Source organism: Pseudomassariella vexata, assembly GCF_002105095.1.
Source record: "Pseudomassariella vexata strain CBS 129021 chromosome Unknown BCR38scaffold_4, whole genome shotgun sequence".
NCBI lineage: Eukaryota > Fungi > Ascomycota > Sordariomycetes > Amphisphaeriales > Pseudomassariaceae > Pseudomassariella > Pseudomassariella vexata.
The window spans coordinates 1,556,310-1,574,872 of NW_024467959.1; the positions used below are offsets into that span (position 1 = coordinate 1,556,310).

The window sequence follows — 18,563 nt, forward strand, 5'->3', positions numbered from 1 at the left end:
CTTGGTCGTGGGCTCGAATAATAATTTGGACAGCGACAGTAGCCGTTGCGGTTGAGTTGAGCAACCGACAGAGTGGCTGAAATGGGTTCTGGTGTGAGACCGAGAACCCCTTAGGCAGCATGAGTGGATATTGACAATAATAGTTTGGTTGACGATAAGAATCGAGAGCGGGTTGGCATGGACTTCCAATGTCCTAGCTAATAATATGGTACTAGGTTGACTTGATCTTCAATGCCTGACGACCCAGTCGGCCAAGAGACGTTTGCTTCAGGATTGGACGCCTCACACTATCGGATACACCATCAAAGTAATTTGAAGGTGCACTCACACCCTTCATATTTGGGGCCAGTCTTCATCTATTGTTGAGTTGATTCATCCGAATTCAGTAGGAATCGACACCGATTTCTACCGAAAAGAAATTTAAACCCCCTGCGGTGCTACATGTGACCCGACGGGAATCGACAGTGCTGCAATGGATAAGGCCGCAAGCCGCAAGTCGCAAGCCGTATACATTATACTTCAATGCCGCTTCCTACACAAGTGGTACTTCTCCTTCAGCTGAATAAAGCTGAATAAAGCTGCATACAAACGTCGAGTGAACAACCTGCGGCATGTAGGCCATTTCACAGAAGTCCTAACCAATGAACCGAGAAGATTTAAAGGTCGTATTGATGCTGGGATATTACAGGCCTGGTTTTATTTATTGCCTTCGCTTTCGTTCTGAACATGTGGTACTCCAAGGTTGTGTTCGAAGCTCAATGGTCACCCACGGACCTTGCCATCATCGAGTAACATGCCTATCGGATTTTCGGTGTTGAATCTGGCTAGAAACTCGTTTGGTTTAGTTTCCATCAGATGGAATAGTCATAGACGTAGGACGCCCAATGTTGGGTAAGAGCTAGCGCTCAGAAGCAAGATCATCGCCAGTCCACTTCAAGACAGTTGGTTCGCCATTTATTAAAGTCTTTCGCATGCTGTTTTATCGTATTATTCCTGAACAGTGGGAAGATAATAGAAAATGGTATGTTGCAGTTAGTCAGGTGAAACTTCTAGCATGAAAGAATATTCTCATTCGACCGGTTATTGACATAAGATTTATTAATTCCTTTATTCAAATGACTGAATGAACATCGTCCACCGCCTTCCACCGCATGCATGCTGTGATACAATCTTGGGGCTGTCAAACAGGCGTCTGAATAAGTCGCAAGGCGGCCTACATGCTTTCGACTTCGGCAATGTCTCCCAGAAGCTTATTTCAGATATACGCTAAAACAGCAGAGGATGACACAGCAGGCAGATTTAATGATATTATTTACAGTCGTACTTCGCAGTTCCAAACCTTTCGCTACGCCCAAACCAGATATTCACACAATGTGCGCTTCTTGGTGGACTTATTGTGCAGGCTTTATCGAGACTCAATCCAGCGTTCGTTCTATAGCTGAGATGACTAGACCGTCTCTCTAGGCCAAGACTTTATCGACAAGTGATCACAGTAACTTGAAGATAGAATCCAAGCATCCCCAGGCTGACTTTCTTTCCAATTCCAACATTATAAGCTGCATGTCAATAGCCGATCCGTGGGCATATATAAAGATGGTAAGTGTTCAAACTTCAATACCCACTTGAAACATAAAGAGTATCTCCGACCCTCTGGTAGAGTAATTTAAGCTGAATACAACCCCAACATGTCTATATTGACCAGTTCACATATTGCTTTCATCTTTGCATCATATACGCCAGACAGATCATCTCTGTCCGACGACACCAGTTTTATTTCTCGTACTCCTCCAACATCTTAAATAAGAACGGGGCATGTTTGTACGGAATGCCATAGCTGATTTCCTGAAGCTCAAGAAATCTGTTTGTACACCGTCAATGCTATTTCTAAGCTCTCGGTTTCGGAACAAACAGCGGAACTACCGCTATTTGATGAAAGGCCGCTTACGCCGTCAATGCCGTTATGCGAGCCTTAACGCCGCCCGAAATAGCTCGGGCATGACACCTTGTCTCCGTTACTATACTATTGTTCCCCTGCACAATTGAAGCAAATATGGAGCTGGACAACTTAAATAGCACTTGAGACCAACGCCTGAGATGAGAGGTCATATTCCCGTTCGGATATCGATGACTTGAACTAACTAACTTACTTCGAGCCTTGTCGCTACTTCCATATAGTAACGTAAACTGCCTACTCAAGTGTGTTTTATATCTTTTTAGTATTACTTATCACACTTCAGGTAGTTATACTTAAACAAATTTACACAAAAAAGGCGTTGTGTAAAGTGTATAGTCACAAGAAATATGGCGAAAATATTATCGTTACTGAGCATGCTGCTTCAAGGCGGAACCCTTCTCATTCACGACGAAAAGAAAAATGTAGTTCCAACTGTCTCAGACCTGCTTGTCAAGTGATCACTCATCTCCAAGATTGGGCAAGACATCCAACCCGAATCAGACACCAAAGTCATCGACTGCAGCGGCAAGATCGTCAGCCGGGCTTCATCGACACCCATTGCCACCTATGGCAAACGCAGTATAAGGGCGTGCATGCCAACCATACGCTCATCGGATATTTGCCCCCTGGGAAACACGTCGCAGGGTTCTGTTCAACGGACCATCTCTTCTGGGGGCAGCTGTCCGGGGCTCTCGAATCTATCGATGCGGGGACGACCACCGTGGTAGACCACGCAAGTTGCAACACCAGCCCAGATCATCGCGCGTCATTTTCCCAAACTGAACCTAGCCGTGTCTGACAAAGGTCACAGCGCAGGTGGCGATCCAGGCTCTTCTCCCGGCTGGCCTGCGTTCAATATACTGCCACATGCCGGCTCGGCGGGCGATATCCACAAGCTCCTGGAACCTTGAAGATGACACCTTTTCCGGCCAAACCATCTCGGACTTCCCGGCCATTACCCGTACTAGCCCATTTGACAAAGAACTGGTTCACATGTGTTTCGCCATGGATAAAATTTACACGCCTGCCGAGATGCTCAAGCCGTACTATGCCAGCCTGCGCGATCCTACGAAAGAGCGGGCTAAGCTCGTCACCACGCTTGCTGCCGGTTGGCCGATGGGTGGAAATGGCTCGACTGCTATTAAGCTGCTGAACTCCCATGGCTTTCTTGCACCCGACATACTGCTTTCCACGGCAATCTTCCACAAAATGGAGATGGCGCGTTATACAAACCCACTGGAGCGTTCGTCTCGAACATGCCAAACACCTAATTCCAGATGGGTCGATTCCCTATCACTTTGCGAGAAGATCACTATGATAAGGCCAGCCTCGGAGTGGATTGTCGTATTTGGGGGACTGCCGGTATCCCTGGGCAAATGAGACAACCCTTGCAGGCTGCTCGAGCCGAGAAGGGTAGAGGATTGGCGGCGAAGGGATTTTGGTGGCAGGATACTGGATTCGAGGCAATACAAGTGTTAAACTTGGGAACGCTTGGGGGATGTGAGTCTCGAGGGTGAAGTAGGTAACCTCAAGGAGGGCATGAAGGCTGATATGATTGTGTTCGACAGTACGAGCGCGGCTTTGCTGGCCGCTGCCGTTGAAGACCCGGTGGCGGCTATCGTGCTGCACAACAATTCGAGTGACATCTACATGGTCACAATTGATGGTCTCATCAAGAAAGAGGGCGGCAGGTTGGTTGATTTTGTCACGGCGCCGGCACCCAACAAGCCAAAGAGTCTCATCCAGCCTGGGACGAAGCTTCCCTGGAAGGGCATCGCTGTTAAGTTGTTGGAGAGTCGGCGAGCGCTAAAGGAAAGGACTGTCGATGTCAACTTTGCTGCAGGAGCGGATTATAGCATCAACAAGTTCCATGCGAACAGGGAGACAATGTTGAGGTCGCAGTAGCAGCGATGGTCCACGCCTCTTTATGATGGACACTGTTGCAAAGCGCAATATTTCCTTCCAGTGCTTCTGTTCATGCCTGTGATGAATGAAACTCTTCTCTTCTTCAGGCAATTCCAGCGGTGTTGACGCATTGTGTCCTGGCAGAGGACATGAATACACTCACCCTCCTAGCTGCTGCTGAGAAGGTGTTGCGAGGATCCATCTACACCGGCTCAGAACATGGATGAGTGAATACTTGAAGTGAAGACGCAGGATTCAATGTCTCGGTTCTCATTATTGAATCGTCTTTTTAGAAAAAACCCAAGTCTTGTCAACTTCATGCTTTTGGGGCTGCCGAAGCTGCTTGTCACACAGCTTACTCGTTCACTGACCACTCAAGTTGAGAAGAATCGATGATTGGTTTTGTTAACGATGGAAGGAGTCTGAAACGGACAAAAGTCATGTATGAAGGCCCGCTTCATTCTGTAAGCAACTCGAAGCGCTGATAGGTTCTCCTCGTCGCAATAGCACGTGTTCAAATGCGGTATGACGCGAGATGAGGATCGGGTGCAGTCTTAACCAAAGCAGGGGCTTTTCTTATGCTTGCGGACGCCCCAGAAAGTCTAGAGTTGAGGGTGTGGTCATTTCTTCCTTCTCAACGAGCAACATCCCCGTCACTACAGCTCGGTCGCAACACGCCAAATTCCATTTTTGCATTCGTTCCAGATCATTTACCTGCGACAGCGACAGTCTCGGTTATTCAATATCTAATTGAGTCCTCCGTCCGAGGTAGGTAGGAAACCTGCTTCGAACGAGGGTAAAATCCACATCGCACGTACTTGAGAATGTACTTCCTGGCCGTATCACGCAGATTGCCCAGGGACGACGGAGGCAGTAGTTCATCCAGCTGGTCGAGTACTTCATCCGGCCATGGGGGCGGAACCAGTTCAAAGGGATTTTATTCCCCGAACAAAGACGGAAATCCTGTGATTATAACTGGCGGCGGCGGCGATGATCATGCCGACTATCACCTGCCGTGGTGGGTGCTGATTGTATCCATTTCCCTGCTCCTTTTCTTTTCATCGTTGATTTACTATTGTTTCAAAGGTACTCTATCTCCCATTATAGCCTTCTAGTTGAAGCAAACACTCACTTCTCAGAACGCACTCGCAAACACCGAGGCAAATCCTTCCGTGCCGGCCACGCACTGTGGAAAGCCTTCTGCAACGCCAGCGGCTTGTGGTTGTTCATATGGCTTTTCCGTCTCTGTCGCAGCAAGAACCGAAAAGCCGTCGGACCCTACACCAAGATCGAAGAGGGCCGTTCCTCCAACCACAGCATATGGTACGGTGCTCCGCCGGCGCCTACGGACGCTCCATACTCGTATGGGTACTCCGGGCACGTTCAGCCTGCCGGCTCAGCTGGTGCCAAGTATGATCCAATGGGCTATTCTGGCACAATGGGGTTGACAGACTTGGGCTTCAGGCAGAGCAACAGGGAGACGGCGTATAACTCGCAACCGGTCATAACGCAGCCCATCAATCAGATGAATACCATTCCGCTACCGAGTCCGAGTCCAAGTCCGGCTCCAAGCATAATCAGCTCGATGACTGCGCCTCCGCCGTATCCAGGAACTGGGGTTACTGATCAAGGTTCTGATGAGCCTCCGGCCACGCACATGCCTCGTGTTCAGTCGCCGGCGCCGGTGTCACATATCATGCCTTAGCTCACACCTCGGCATTCCAACTCGTCGTGTTGCAGACAGTCAAAGTGTACATAACAGTCATATGCAGTCAGTTGGCTACATTTCTCGTCGGAGCCTACCTCTTCGCATACCCGACTGGGCATTCATCTGGATGTGGGATGACTTTCAACCTGCCAGTATTTTTTTTGCAATATCAAGGGCTCAATGAGGACACAGGAGTACTTTGGTGGACGAGCTTGATCTGCTACAATCTGACAGAGTTTGTATCCTGGCACAAAAGCATGATGGAGTTGGGCGGAAAATAAGACAGCTGAACTTGTTACGAATTATACGTTTTCTCTTAAGTCTCGGGTGGCCTGTTTTTCTTTGCGGGACGAATTTGCCAACTCGACGCTACTGAACAGGTAGTTCAAGCCTAATGAACAAGTTATACACACTCTATCGCAGTCTAAAACATCTTCATCAACAACTCCATAACTCGTCTCTCCTCAAATCTTTACATCACCGTCCCGTTCCCCTTCCCGCCGACACCCTCAAACACGGTCTCCAGCCAATCAAACGCGACCTGCGCCAACTGTGCCTCGGCCCCCAACTGACAATGTTCACCAGCCCCTAACTTCGTCTCAAACAAATGATAATACCCCTTATCCCCCAACATCTTCTGAAGCTCCTCCGGCTGCCCAGGCGCAAACGTGTCATCCTCACCGCTGCCCACAAACACCGGACAGGTCATATTGCCCACGACATCCTCATCGAGCCTAAACTTCCCCAACCTGGCGAACCAGTCATATGGGCTCTCGGTCGCGAAACTCCAAAGGCCCTGGTTGATGACAAAGCGGAAGATCTTCGGCGACAGTGGGTTCAACCGGACCGCGTTCATGTACTCGTTGAAGTCGGCCTCGGCGCCGCTGGTATACAACTCGGCCACTTCGGCGGGGATTTGGGATAAGATCGCATCCTGGAAGCTCACCAGCCCGTCGATGACCAGCACGGCCGCGAGGCGGTGTTCCCTCGACGCCGCGAGCGGTGCCAGGGTACCTCCGAAGGAAACGTCTACCAGCGCGATCTTGTCCTCGTCGACTTCGCTATTGCGGGAAGAAAGGTAGTCCACGACGGGCGTGACGACATCCCACCAATTTGATATAAATCCCAATCCCTGCTGCCGTCTCACCGTCGGCTGGCCCGGCCCCTCGTACGTAGCTAGATTGCAGCCGCGATCTAGCACCGCCCGCCCTAGGTAGTGAAAGCTCTCTTCCTGTGACGCATCGTATCCACTCCCAATGAGTACCGTGGGCCTTGCCTCAGAGCCGGGAGCAGCCCAGAAGATAACGGGTATATCGAATCCCGGCCCCTTAACCGTGACCCTCTCTCCCTTTATATCCGATAATGCCAATGCACTATCAAAGTCCCTCATCTGTGTATCCCACACCTCAAACAACCGCTCGTCGCTCTGATTCTGAGCGAGGAAAAACGTAGCCGCACGGTAGTAGCTTGCTGTTCTGAAGAAGGCGTCACGCGCCGAGACGGGGTGTTTAGATGTATTGGCCGAAGTGATGGTATTGTGGATAGCGTCTGCGAGGAACTTGAACTCGGTATAGACGCTCTCCATGTAGTCGCTAGCATTGATTTGGGACGCGGCACGGAGGACTTCGCTTGTGCTGGAACCGCCGCTTGGGGAGAGAGAGAGCTGTTCGAGGAGGAAGAAGGAGAGATAGGAGTCGGTGCTGAGGGGATAGAGGGCTCCTGTTGGTGTGGAGGTCGCTGTGGGGGAGGTAGTGTTTTGCCCCAGCTTGAGGTTTGGTTCTGTTAGCTGGATTTCTTGCTTTGCGAAGGCGGATGGGGTATGTTGGACTAAAGGCTAGGCCTAAGTAAACCCACAGAAGGCAGAGGAGTGATGAGTGAACCCTCATGGTGGAAGCGGGAGAGTATTGAGTCTAGTGTTGTCTGCTCGGAGTCTTCAAATTGTAATACAATTCGACATAAGCACAACCAGCTCCCGAGGATACTAATTAGTCAAAGGATTGGAATCCTAATATATTAATTGATAAATCCCTCTCTGAGATCGAGTTTGCCTCTTTAATATTTTTCATCGTCTCCCGCGGACTGAACACGCCTTTAAATAGTCAAAATCGATATAGGTATAAGAATGCTGTGCCGCCGGTTGTGGTGTAAATCGTTCGGGTTCGCTTTCGTACCCGTGGAACCCCACTGCAATTTCGACCTCAACGGTAAAGATCGCCCTTGTATTACTTATTCGAAAGACTATCCCAGGATTTGATCATTCAACAATCATCCGCCATGAGGCTCGCTCTCCGGTCAACCAAGAAACAGCATATATACCTAGTCTTCAACTCGGATGGCATGACTTGGGGTACAGCAGGCACAAGGACAAGCTCAGGCATAGGCGAGCCCTGGGTAGAGGTGGCGATCAAAAATAAATTATGTCTACCTCTCCACAAATACATGCGCAATCGCGGCACCATCGACCAAGCCTGAAACTTGTATTTCTTTCCATAACCTCCGGTCTGCAGGTTCGAGCTTTTCCGCTTGTGCTTCAATGTCCCATTCATTCTGTGTGAAAAACGAGTGAACAAATCCACCTCACCATGCCGCGTAGCTATGCAAAAAACAAAACAAATACCTCGGTCCCATATCCCACAAGCGTCTTCTTTCTTATTTTTGTAAGATTGTGCCTATCTCGTCAAGTATGTTGGTAGGGATCGTGTTCGCATTCGTGGGTGATTATGTCAAGCAATAGTAGTGTACTGAACGTAGAGGGCCGTGTAGGGTATCAATCTAGACGTGTGATGGAATAGCCGCCCGGGGAATATAAAACACAAATGGTATCAAACGGAACCCGTATATAATGCCAACTTCGTCGTCCCCAGTTGACCAGGAAATTTTGCATTACAAATGAAACTTAAGTCGACCACCGGGGTCATTACTTTGGCCGATATACTTTTGTATAGGCTAGCTGAACCACGAGGCAGCTCAATCATCAAAGAATCCGGCGTCATCAAAATCCTCAATGGGAGGGGCGTCTGAATCATAAACACCCTGCCGCATCATTGGTGGGGTGACTGGCTCCCTATACTCTGATAGTCGCGGTGGCGGCGGTGTAGCAGCCATGGGCATTTTGTCCGCCTGTCTAGACGTCATGGAAGACCCCCGAACTCGATTGGCAAATTGTTCCCCGGTCATTCGGCGTCCAGTATTACCAAAGGCCGTAGGTTGAAGCTTGCTTTGATCGGTAGAGGGTGTGTTGCGAAGTCCAGAGGCTGGTGGCGTCATGAGACCTGAGAGAAAGCTGCTCTGCGAGGCCGGACTAATGGTGATGTTTGAGCGAGACGGCGTCGAGTTTCTTGCTGGTGCAGGAGACAGGTTGGCTTTGCGCCAGTTGCCCCAGGCCGCAGCAAGAGGTCCAACGGCCTGTGCTACTCGAGGAGTCGCAGCGCCCCGAATCGTGGCTGCGATGTTGGGCAAGTTGATGGCCGAGCCGCCATTCATGGCTCTCTCACGTTCCTGCTCCTCCATTTGGAGGTTGGCGTTCAGGCGGATGGCCGCGTCCTTCACCGCCTCCCTGTCGTATTTTTCGGCAGATAGGGCACCAATGATGTCCTGGAGGTCTCCGTGTCTCACGGCCAAGAGCTCCCTAAGCCACGTAATCTCGTCATCACGCTTCATGATCTTCATCTCGGCCTCAGGGTCGAGCTTGGATACAGTTTGCTCGAGTTCTTCAATTCGTTGTTCACGGGCCTGAAGTTGTTCTTGCAGAACCATGATGGATTCTCGGAGAGCCTGCGGAGAGATTTTTTCTGGAAGCTGCAATGATTGGGCAACCACCGTCGGCTTGGCGAAGGCGGCCGCGTGGGAAATTGGCTCAATGGCTCCAGCAGATTTTGCAGCAAGTGCGGCTGCCCTAGCAGCTTCTTGAGCAATCTGGAGCTTATCTTCCAAGTGAGCAACACGATCCTGGAGGTGCTCAGTCTTGGACGTAGATAGGCTGAGGCGCTCAAGTAGGTTTTGCTCGGCGCGTTGAGCGTCCTCAGTTGAGTTGTTGATTTGCCTTTCGTAACGAGCCTGGAGGTCCTCAACTTCATTTTGGTGTTTGCGTATAAGCTCGTCAAGTTCGCTCGTCTTGGAATTCTGCGCCTCCTCCAGCATCATCTCATGATGAGCATTAGCAGTGTCGGCGTCCATCCTGACCTGGTCAAGCTGGGCGCGAATCTTGATAACCTCCTCTTCGAGCTCTGCACGAGCAACGTTGACCTGATCGTTAGCGGCTTCAAGTTCGGATTGCACAGCAGTGCGGGCGCGTTGAACCTCGGCTGCTGCTGATTCCCTCGCCTCTTGGTATTCACGCTGGAATCGCAAGGCGTTTTGTTGTAGCTGGTGGTTCTCGTTTCGAAGTTCCGTCAACAGACCTTCAAGTCGCTTGCATTCGCTGACGGCTCTCATGCCTGCTCGCTCGCCACCTTCAAGCCTCTCTAGTTCAGTCTCGAGACGTTCACGAGTCCGGGACTCTGCCTGAAGGCGGGCCTCGAGCACTTCTTGTCGTGCCAGCAGGGTCTGTTCCTTCTTGGTGCGTTGGGAGTTCTCTTCGGTGATTTCGTGGGCGGCGTGGGCCATATCATCCTGCATAGAGGCAAACTTCTTTCGCCAAGCATCCCTGATTCTCTCGGTCTCCTGAAGCTGAGTGCCTAAAGTATCGATCACCTTGCGCAGGTGCTTGCTCTCCTCTACTGCCTGGATGAAATCATCCGTCTGTCGTCGAGATGCCTCCCGTGCATGCTCGGCCTCAGACCGCCAATGACGGGCCTCGTTTCTAGTTCCCCGGAGTTCTTCATCGCTGGCATTGAGGCGGCTTGTGAGTTCAGCGTGTGTCTCTTCTGCGTTAGTCTGGGCGGCTTCTAGCATAACAAGACGCATGTTGTTCTTCCCGGCGGTCTGTTCAACCACTTTCATCTGGTGGTTTCGCTCGTCCAGTTCGGAGCGCAGGCGATCTTCCTCTTCTGAAGAGATACGAAGCAACCGCTGGATTTCAGACAGCCTGTCCTCGGCCTCCCTGCGACCGCGCAACTCGTGTTCGGTCTTATCTTCCTGGGTTTTCAAACGTTCCTCGAGATCATGAACTCGCTGGTCAAACACACTTCGGTTGATGATTTCAACTTCGACCCTGACCTCAGCTTGGTCCAATTGCCGCCGTAGCTCTGCAGCACGGTCTTCAGCTTCGCGTCTGATGATGATCTCTTTCTCGACCTTTTCTCCCTCGGCCCTCAGGCGTTGCTCCAGCTCCAAAATCCGGTTCTGCATGTCGGACATCTTCCGTGTCGCTTCTTCGTCGTCCTTGACAACGGGTGGGGGAGTTGGTGGCATGCGGTTCTCGACAGCCTCCTCAACGATATTTCGAAGATCCTCGCCTCGGAAGTCGAGACGCAAAGATTGTCCAAATTGATCTCTCATGTCTTCCAATGCCTTCAGTATAGCCGTGCTCTCGAGCGCCCCTTGTTGCTCAACCGCCAGGGGCTCTGCGACAGCTTGTTGTAAGGCACGCGAGGCCTGGTGCTGATTAAGAGCCTCCATGACAGCGAAACGCATTTGCTCCATTCGCTTGTCCCTCTTGGGGCTCATTGATCTTCGAGCAGCAGGGCTCTCGTCATCCTCATCGTCCGCGTCGCTCTCTTGGATCTCGGCAGAAACACTGCGTCTATTGTGCCGAGTCGACGGCGTTTTGGTGGAAAGGGATGCGAGAACATGCTGTATGGAGCCGAGTGTCTTCTCGAGGGGCTCAAGACGATCGGCCAACAAATTACCGACCAAATCGTTGACGTGACCATCGAAGTAGGTGACGCGCTGCTCAAGCTTGCCCTGTTCGCTGGCGCTGAAGGCATCGTCCCATTCGCTTTCCGGTATATCATCGCCGACATTCAGATTATGCACTGAGCCCTGAAAGTTTTGGGAGACGGCGCTTTGAGGATCAAGGAACGGGTCATCCACTTCCCTTGACAGAATGGGAGGCGCCGGTTCTAATGGCAAAGTCCTATGTTGGCGGGGACTCGGACTGGGGGCATCACTCCTGAACCGACTTTGGGGAGGCAAATGAACTGGCGTCGATTCTGTGACGGCAGTGATGGGAATATTTCGTACCGGGCTGGATTGATGCCACTGGGTTGATTCGAAGGCTCTATTGACGCCCATCGTGGGGTCCGTCGAGTTCAGTTGTTGCATGACTGCATCAATCTCTTCAAAGGTGGGTTCATGCTCATCATCCTCTGGTTCATCGGCGGTAACGGACGGTGGGCTGACAGGCGCCGGGACTGACTCGTTGAAGCTGCGGAACCCGGTTGGCTCACCAAAATCGAAAGCGTTTGCGTTGAAAACCTGTGCTGCTTCAGGAGATGGCGATTTGGCAAACCGAGAAGCGGCCAGGCCGGCAGGTACTGGTGGCGGGGAAGCGAATCTTGACGCCCCAAGGCCCATCGAAGGAGCAGCGAATCGTGAGGTATCAAATTCTGTCCTCAAAGAGCTTCGACGACTTCGATCAGGTGATGACACTGGTGCTTCCTCGTCCTCAGCGGCAGCGTCGATAGGTCGAGGCTCAGGCCCAGGAGTTGGCGATGCAGCACGATCATCCTCAGACTCCTCAGATTTGGCCATCACAGGCGACTGTATCTTTGGTGAAGCGTCGAAGGCCGATTTACCATCGGATGTAGATCCAAACGCGAAACCACTTGGAACGAACGGTTTCGCAGCAGCTGACAAACTCTTTTTGTGCGCCTTCTTGAAAGACGGCTCGTCATCCCCGAACGGCCTGGCGTTGTTGAAGTCTTGGACATCTTTCTCTCGAGAAAATTCGAACGGAGTCCAATTATGGTCAGGAGAAGTTGCAGAGGGGCTTGTAGTGGCTTTGGTGCCGTTGTCAGACTGCATCTTTCCATCAGTTGACTCGGAGATGACCGTTGACGCCAAGGTTGTGGTTCCAGCAATAGCGTTCTCATCGTCGTCTTCTTGTTTCGCTTTGACCGCAAGTTCTTCCTCAGCTACGACAGACTGCGGCACTGGTACTGGTTCAGGTTCCGGCGTGGGCTCGGCGAAGCGTGGGATATCATCGTTGTCCTCACTGTTCTCCCTGAACTTCTTGGTTTGGCGGCTTGTGTATACCGTACGCCCATGCTCATCAATTTCCTCGGCGGCAGGGGCAGGAGAGTGGCTACTTACGGGTCGCACGATTGGGATCGCCTTGCTCTTGTTGGCTGGTTTAACGACATCCGGTAGGTTCAGATCAATGTTGCTGAAAATAGAACTTGTACGGTGGTTGGCACTTTCGTTTCCAGAACCTGTTCCACTCGTAACCGAAGGCGGTAAGGACTTGAGCGGTTGAAAAGTGGGAGCAACGGGGTTGAATCTAGGCCCTGATGCGGAGAAGTTGAAATTGCTCTTGCCGGTAAAGTTAAAATTGCTACTTCCAGGTGAGAAGACAGGCGCACAGGCATTGATCTTAGCCTTTGACGAAGAAGTCGAGTGCATGCTGAAATGACTTGATGTAGCGGATTGCGGAGGGTTCGGCGTAAAAGTTGAGGGCTGATATGTCGGTGGCTGGAAGGCACTCGCCGTAGGTTGGAAACTGCTGACTTTTCCAAAGTTGAACTGCCCAGGAGTGAATGAACTTTCAGGGTTAAATTTGAACTCCAATGCGCCAGCATTGAGTTTAGACAAAGACGGCTTGCTTGCGTGGCTCGGCCTATGTGACATTGCCTTGCCGTCATTTTGGGATTGGGACTCAACATCAGCCCAGGGGTTGCTAGCTGTCGAGAATGACCGATCGTGCGTCTTATTCACCAAATCGAATGTTCCCATAGACGTGCCCAAGTTGCTCGGATTTGTCTCAATTTCAAACGTTTCATCGGCCTTGCGCAGTTGGAGATTGCCAGGCTTCTTGCGGACGCTGCCCTCATCAGTGCTGTCGCGTACTTCGTCATTCTCGAAGAATGGTTGCTGAGAGAGAGAGTGACCACGGTTGTGGGGTTGAGGGTGATGCAGAACTGGACCGTCGTCTGAGTCTGTACAGAAGCCTCCAAAGTGGACCGAAGGTTGTTTTGTGTGCAACGGCAAGTGCATATCGGCCGGCTTGTTTGCCGCGGCCTTTTCACTCTCGTTGTGGGGGCTGTAATCCTCATGCTCAAGTTGTTCGCGGAACTGCTCTTCCAAATGATATTCAGCATCATCAATCTCCTTCTGCAGGCTGGCGCTGGCATTGTGTTTGATGAATTGCCCAGGCTCGGGTGTCTTGGAAGGGCTCTTCTCGTAAGGATTGCTCCGAGTCTCTTCATCATCTTCACGAAGCTCTTGCAACCGTGGCGATGCTCTTGCCGAGTCCCGGCGCTGAAGTTGCTGATGGGGCAGCATCGGGTATTGCAACGACTGGTGGCGCTGGTGCATGCCAAGGGGAGACGGGATGTTTTCAGATAGAAATGGCGATGTTGGAGACATCAGCGAGTTGAAATTATGAAGAGAAGGTGAACCACCACGGGCAAGTTGATGTTGCAAGTGCATTGACTGTGGAGACCACCCACGAGGAGATGGCTGCCCAGGGAAGTGGAACGGGAGCTCATGGGGCGATATCGAGATGGATGCACGCGGGTTGAACTTGCCCAGTCCACGAGGTAAGTGATTGAACGATGCCGGTGAAGGGACTGACGGGATTGTGGGTGAGTGGGCAGCTAAAGTTCCGTGAAACGCTCCTGGGAAGGGAAAGCCTTGTAGGCCAACACTCGCAGCCGATGATGTCGGGATAGGAGGTGAGAATGGCAGCGGCGGAAACTGATTGGAAGGCTGCCGGCTCAAATTCGAAGGGGCAGGCGAGATGGACGGCGGTGCTGGATCATCATCGCCAAAAGACACACCAAGCGCCCTAAGCTTGGCTTCGTTCACCTCGTCGACGTAGTTCTTCCATGCTGCAGTAAATGTAAGTATTTGCCTGTCATCGTCCAGGATAGCACATGTTCTACTTACCATTCAGATCCGGAAGCATGACCTTCCACTTACGCTGAGAGCGCTCACCATCAATCTCTTGGGGATCTGGCCACTGATTGCGGCTCTGAGAGTAGCTCTCTGAAGGATCACGTGAGGCAAAATGGCCTTCCAAATCGAAGCCACGAATGCTATAGCCCAGCTGTTCCCAAGACCTGAGCATAGCTGCTGTGTCTGAGGCGCCAAGGGGCTTTACTGGCTTCCCGGGTTGACCTCGTCCCTCGTCGCGGGGAAGATGGACCATGATACTTTTGCCTTTCCATGGCACCTTCTTCTTGAGTCGTGGAGTCTGTGAGATCGCTGGCTTTGTCGGCTTCGGTGGGGTTGAGGGACGTCGAACTCCAGCCGACATGTTGATTGATCCATTCGGAATTGTGCCACGGTTGGAAGTGTCCAGCATCATGATCCTAGCCAAGTCTGACGAAGAGTCCATAGCGTGGCTGAAGGCTACGTCCTTGGCACCATTGCCCGGGTCCAAGTTGAAATTGTTCATACCGGCGCCGTTGACCATAACTTGCTTGAGTGTTTCGTTGCTCGATCGTTTCCTGAGATGCCGCTGGAAACTGGGCCGAGACCGGTGCAAAGATTGCCGCGGGAACAGAGATGCGCGTGGTGTCCTAGGGTCTGTCTCCTCGAACCAACTGGCTTCGTCACCTGAGGTTGAGCGGCTCAGTGAAGAGTGCTCACTATTGTCCCCGTCACTTAGCCAATGACGATTCTCCGAGGTTAAATTGTTGGTCGTATGGGTGCGAATCCAATCTTCCGTAATGCCCCGAACTGGTCGTCGAGCACGATTCACAAGCACAGCGGCACTCTCAGTCAAGTTGGACGGTTGTGGGCGATCCTGTTCAGTCGGCGACGTCGGCGGGATCGGTCGCAAGAATGGCGTATTAAACTGCAACTGATGAATGGGCGAGTCTTCGGACGGCTCACTGCTGAGGCTCTGTTGGCGCAGATGTCGGCGGTCGGCGTTGGTATATGGCGAGCCCCAGCTGGCTGTCACGTAGTGACCAGATTCTTGATCTTCAGCCTCCGAATTGGATTGTGGTGACGCTGCCGCCCTCAGATAACTTCTTGCCCGTTCCGGTAGCTTGGGCGCTGGTAGCGGTGGAAGCACCGGAGACGACGTTTCGTCGCCGTCGAAATCGTCCACGGTTGAGCTGGTTGAAAAGGCCGGTGAACTCGGGGCAACTCCCCGTTGGGATGGGAAAGGCTCTGGCGCTCCAATGCCGTCCTGTGCGGAAGCACTAGGAGGTGACGACCTTGGTGAAGACGTCTTTAACTGGCCTTGTACCCGAGTTTGGTGTTAGCAAGTTGCAAGGCGCATCAATGACTGGACTTCGGGATGGTGCAATAGCAGAGGTGAGTGTGGGTGGGATTTCGGGGTGTAGCTAGAGCATACCAAGTGAGATCAGCGCAGACGAGGCACAAGTCGTCTGCTACTGAGTCTCGGGTATTTCTCTCGCGTCGCCTGGGTTCGCCTTTGTAACCTGAGCACTCGGAAGCTCGTCAAGGTTGTCAAAGGGAGTCGAGGGTGTGGTCGTCGCGACGCGTCTTCCGTCCGTATCACCAAAAAAAGAGTGATAGGCCGCAGGAGACGATTATGCAGATACCGGGGACAGGAAGGAGAGAGATACGAAAATTAAAGGAGCGAGAATGGAACACGGCCAGAGGGAGTTGCCGAATGCATCGGGTCGCAAGTTGCTGTCCGCCTCAGAAACTCGAGTCGCAGGTGTTCGCAGGATCGAACTCGAGGTTGAAGACCAGTGGACTGCAAACGGGCCAAGAGGGACGAGATCGCTGTCGGTGTGGAGTGTTGAGTTGGCAACAAAAGTCAGGAGCGGTTGACTTGATGGCCTGCCAGGGACTGCCACGCTTGATGTGCACTGCTGCTAGAAACAATTTGCTGGGAAGAGCCGTCGGATCTCGAGCATCTAATAAGCGCTTTCCCTATTCAGGCTACGGAATTCGGACACAGGTAATGAGAGCCGGGGGCACTGATGCGAACTACATCTGACAGCTGCATTTGGACCACTTCTCTCATGTACTTCTTATCTCTCTATTTTGGCTGAACATTGTCAAATTTGGCAAGCGAGCCCTCGCAAAGACCCTGGCCTGGCCCCATCTCCATCTTCTACATAGTAAAGGCGACGTGGGGTTCCATTTCCCCTAATTTGCATGTGCACGCAATGGAACTCAGTCAACAAAGCTTCATTTCAATGACCGGCCCATCTGTCGTTGCCGGCATAATCGCCAGAGCATCTTATGACCCATCGAATCTGTTTAATCTTTTTTCCCCCGTTGGCTTATGCACTAGCATTCGCGTCTTACCTTAATTGCCTATGCACCGAGGATTTCCTTCAAACTCGAATTGTGAGACCGCCATCGGGTTCAAACTGAGACAGTGCGGCTCGAATCCTATGCAGGACACAAAAGCTAGGACGACAGCCCTTGGCTTGCTTGTGCAGGCCAGAAACGCTTATCATCCGACCGTAACAGACGACTATCAGTCGACTTGACCATCAGAGTCACGATGCACGGAAGCAACCTCCAGATTGATCTTATTGACGTTTGCCGTCAGCTTTGGTCAACTGTATGTAACCTGTCAAACTGCCCAGAATCACCTCGGACTTGGGAGCTGGAGGGTCAATAGTTTGAGATGTGCTATTGCCCAGGCTTCATAGCATCGAAAATACAAGCTCTGCTTCCATAACTCTTTAAATTATGCAGCCAATGAGATGAAGCTGAAATGCCGGGTTCAATCTTTGCTACTTCGATGCAGAGATATTGGGTTCATGTCAGAATTTCCCAGGTGAAGATGATATTATCTATGGTAGTGCTAAACAGCATGCAGTCCACAAATCCTCTCCATGTTTACGTAAACAAACGCAACCGACCCTCAAGGTCGAATCCTCCAATTGAACCGGCTTTGAGTACATATTTTTGTATAAAGCCGCAAGCTCGCGCTTACAGAGGTCCACTAGGAGCCATGAAGACTAATTAGTGTCGCCACTGTACTTGATGAATCAAACCACAAACTCCACGCGATCGGAATGCTAATCCTCCCAGATGTTTAGCTGAAATAGCTAAGAGGGCAAGTTCATATAAACACGAACTAGGACCATGTTGGTGGATTCTGGGAGTCACGTACATATCGGCTACGTATCGAGTAGCTCAAGATATAGTGTTATCCTCGTTGTTATTTCAGTCCGTTCGGATGAGACAAGAGACATTTTTGCGTGATAGTGGGCTACGATGGTTGGCTTAACATTTCACAAGGCACGAGATGGTGTTTCCGCAATAAGGAGACTGACACAGTGGGTTTAGAGAGCTTCACTAACTTTAGGGGACTAGAGTATTTGCTCGTGGAGAAACTGGGGTGCTAAGTCGATGAACAAGTAGTTGAACAGGGAGATACGGAGAGGAGAGTGTTGCTAGGTTTATAGCGAGCTCAGAAAACCGAGATCAACATAGACATTGAGTTGCATTATCTAGAAGGGGGTTATGTCATATGATAGCCAAGTTCACCTTGATTTTCGTCTCTAGTAGTCCTTTTCTAGTGTTACAGCATCGTGACTATTACAGGTTGGCCATTTATCATGAGTTGTAATATCCAGCTACATCATCATCATCATCATCATCATCATCTTTAAGAGTTCAGTATCCGCGGCTCTTGAATAGAAGTAGTTTGATCGGCTCATTGATTCAGATAAGCTGCCTGACATTTCAGCACACTTACTCAATCCTAATCAAGTCTATATCAAAATGATATACGAGGGATATATGATGTGTGGTACGGTGGAACTATGCTTGATTATGAAATCATCCAGGGTGCAAGTATGGCTCTGATCCCCGAGTGTTTGCATAGAAAATGGTGTGCTGAACTAGTCTACCAGTAATGGCTCTAGTATTTTCTAGTCCCAGGACATGCAGGCCGCGTTGTAGAAGACATATCTTTGCATTGATGTTCGCTGATGTCAGCCTCCACTG

General features: G+C 51.1%; 3 protein-coding genes across 3 annotated transcripts; 1 reads left to right on the forward strand and 2 right to left on the reverse strand.

Moving 5' to 3' along the window:
* Positions 1-2,328: 2,328 nt before the first annotated feature.
* BCR38DRAFT_510246 (uncharacterized protein) lies at positions 2,329-3,859 on the forward strand (the record flags this gene model as incomplete). Its single annotated transcript, XM_040865009.1, has 5 exons — positions 2,329-2,403; positions 2,493-2,715; positions 2,766-3,316; positions 3,359-3,367; positions 3,467-3,859. The coding sequence occupies 5 exons, from the start codon at positions 2,329-2,331 to the stop codon at positions 3,857-3,859; spliced, it is 1,251 nt and encodes a 416-aa protein (XP_040718025.1).
* A 1,992-nt stretch (positions 3,860-5,851) lies between these two features.
* Positions 5,852-7,612, reverse strand: BCR38DRAFT_387977 (Alpha/Beta hydrolase protein). Its single transcript, XM_040857521.1, has one exon. The coding sequence runs from the start codon at positions 7,150-7,152 to the stop codon at positions 6,040-6,042; it is 1,113 nt and encodes a 370-aa protein (XP_040718026.1). The 5' UTR covers positions 7,153-7,612; the 3' UTR covers positions 5,852-6,039.
* A 922-nt stretch (positions 7,613-8,534) lies between these two features.
* Positions 8,535-14,925, reverse strand: BCR38DRAFT_337123 (uncharacterized protein; the record flags this gene model as incomplete). Its single annotated transcript, XM_040855513.1, has 2 exons — positions 8,535-14,497; positions 14,556-14,925. 2 exons carry the CDS (start codon positions 14,923-14,925, stop codon positions 8,535-8,537), a joined length of 6,333 nt encoding a protein of 2,110 aa, XP_040718027.1.
* Between the last annotated feature and the right edge of the window lie 3,638 nt (positions 14,926-18,563).

Coding starts and splice junctions, on each gene's coding strand:
- BCR38DRAFT_387977 (XM_040857521.1), bottom strand. CDS start 7,152: ATGGAGAGCGTCTATACCGAGTTCAAGTTCCTCGCAGACGCTATCCAC.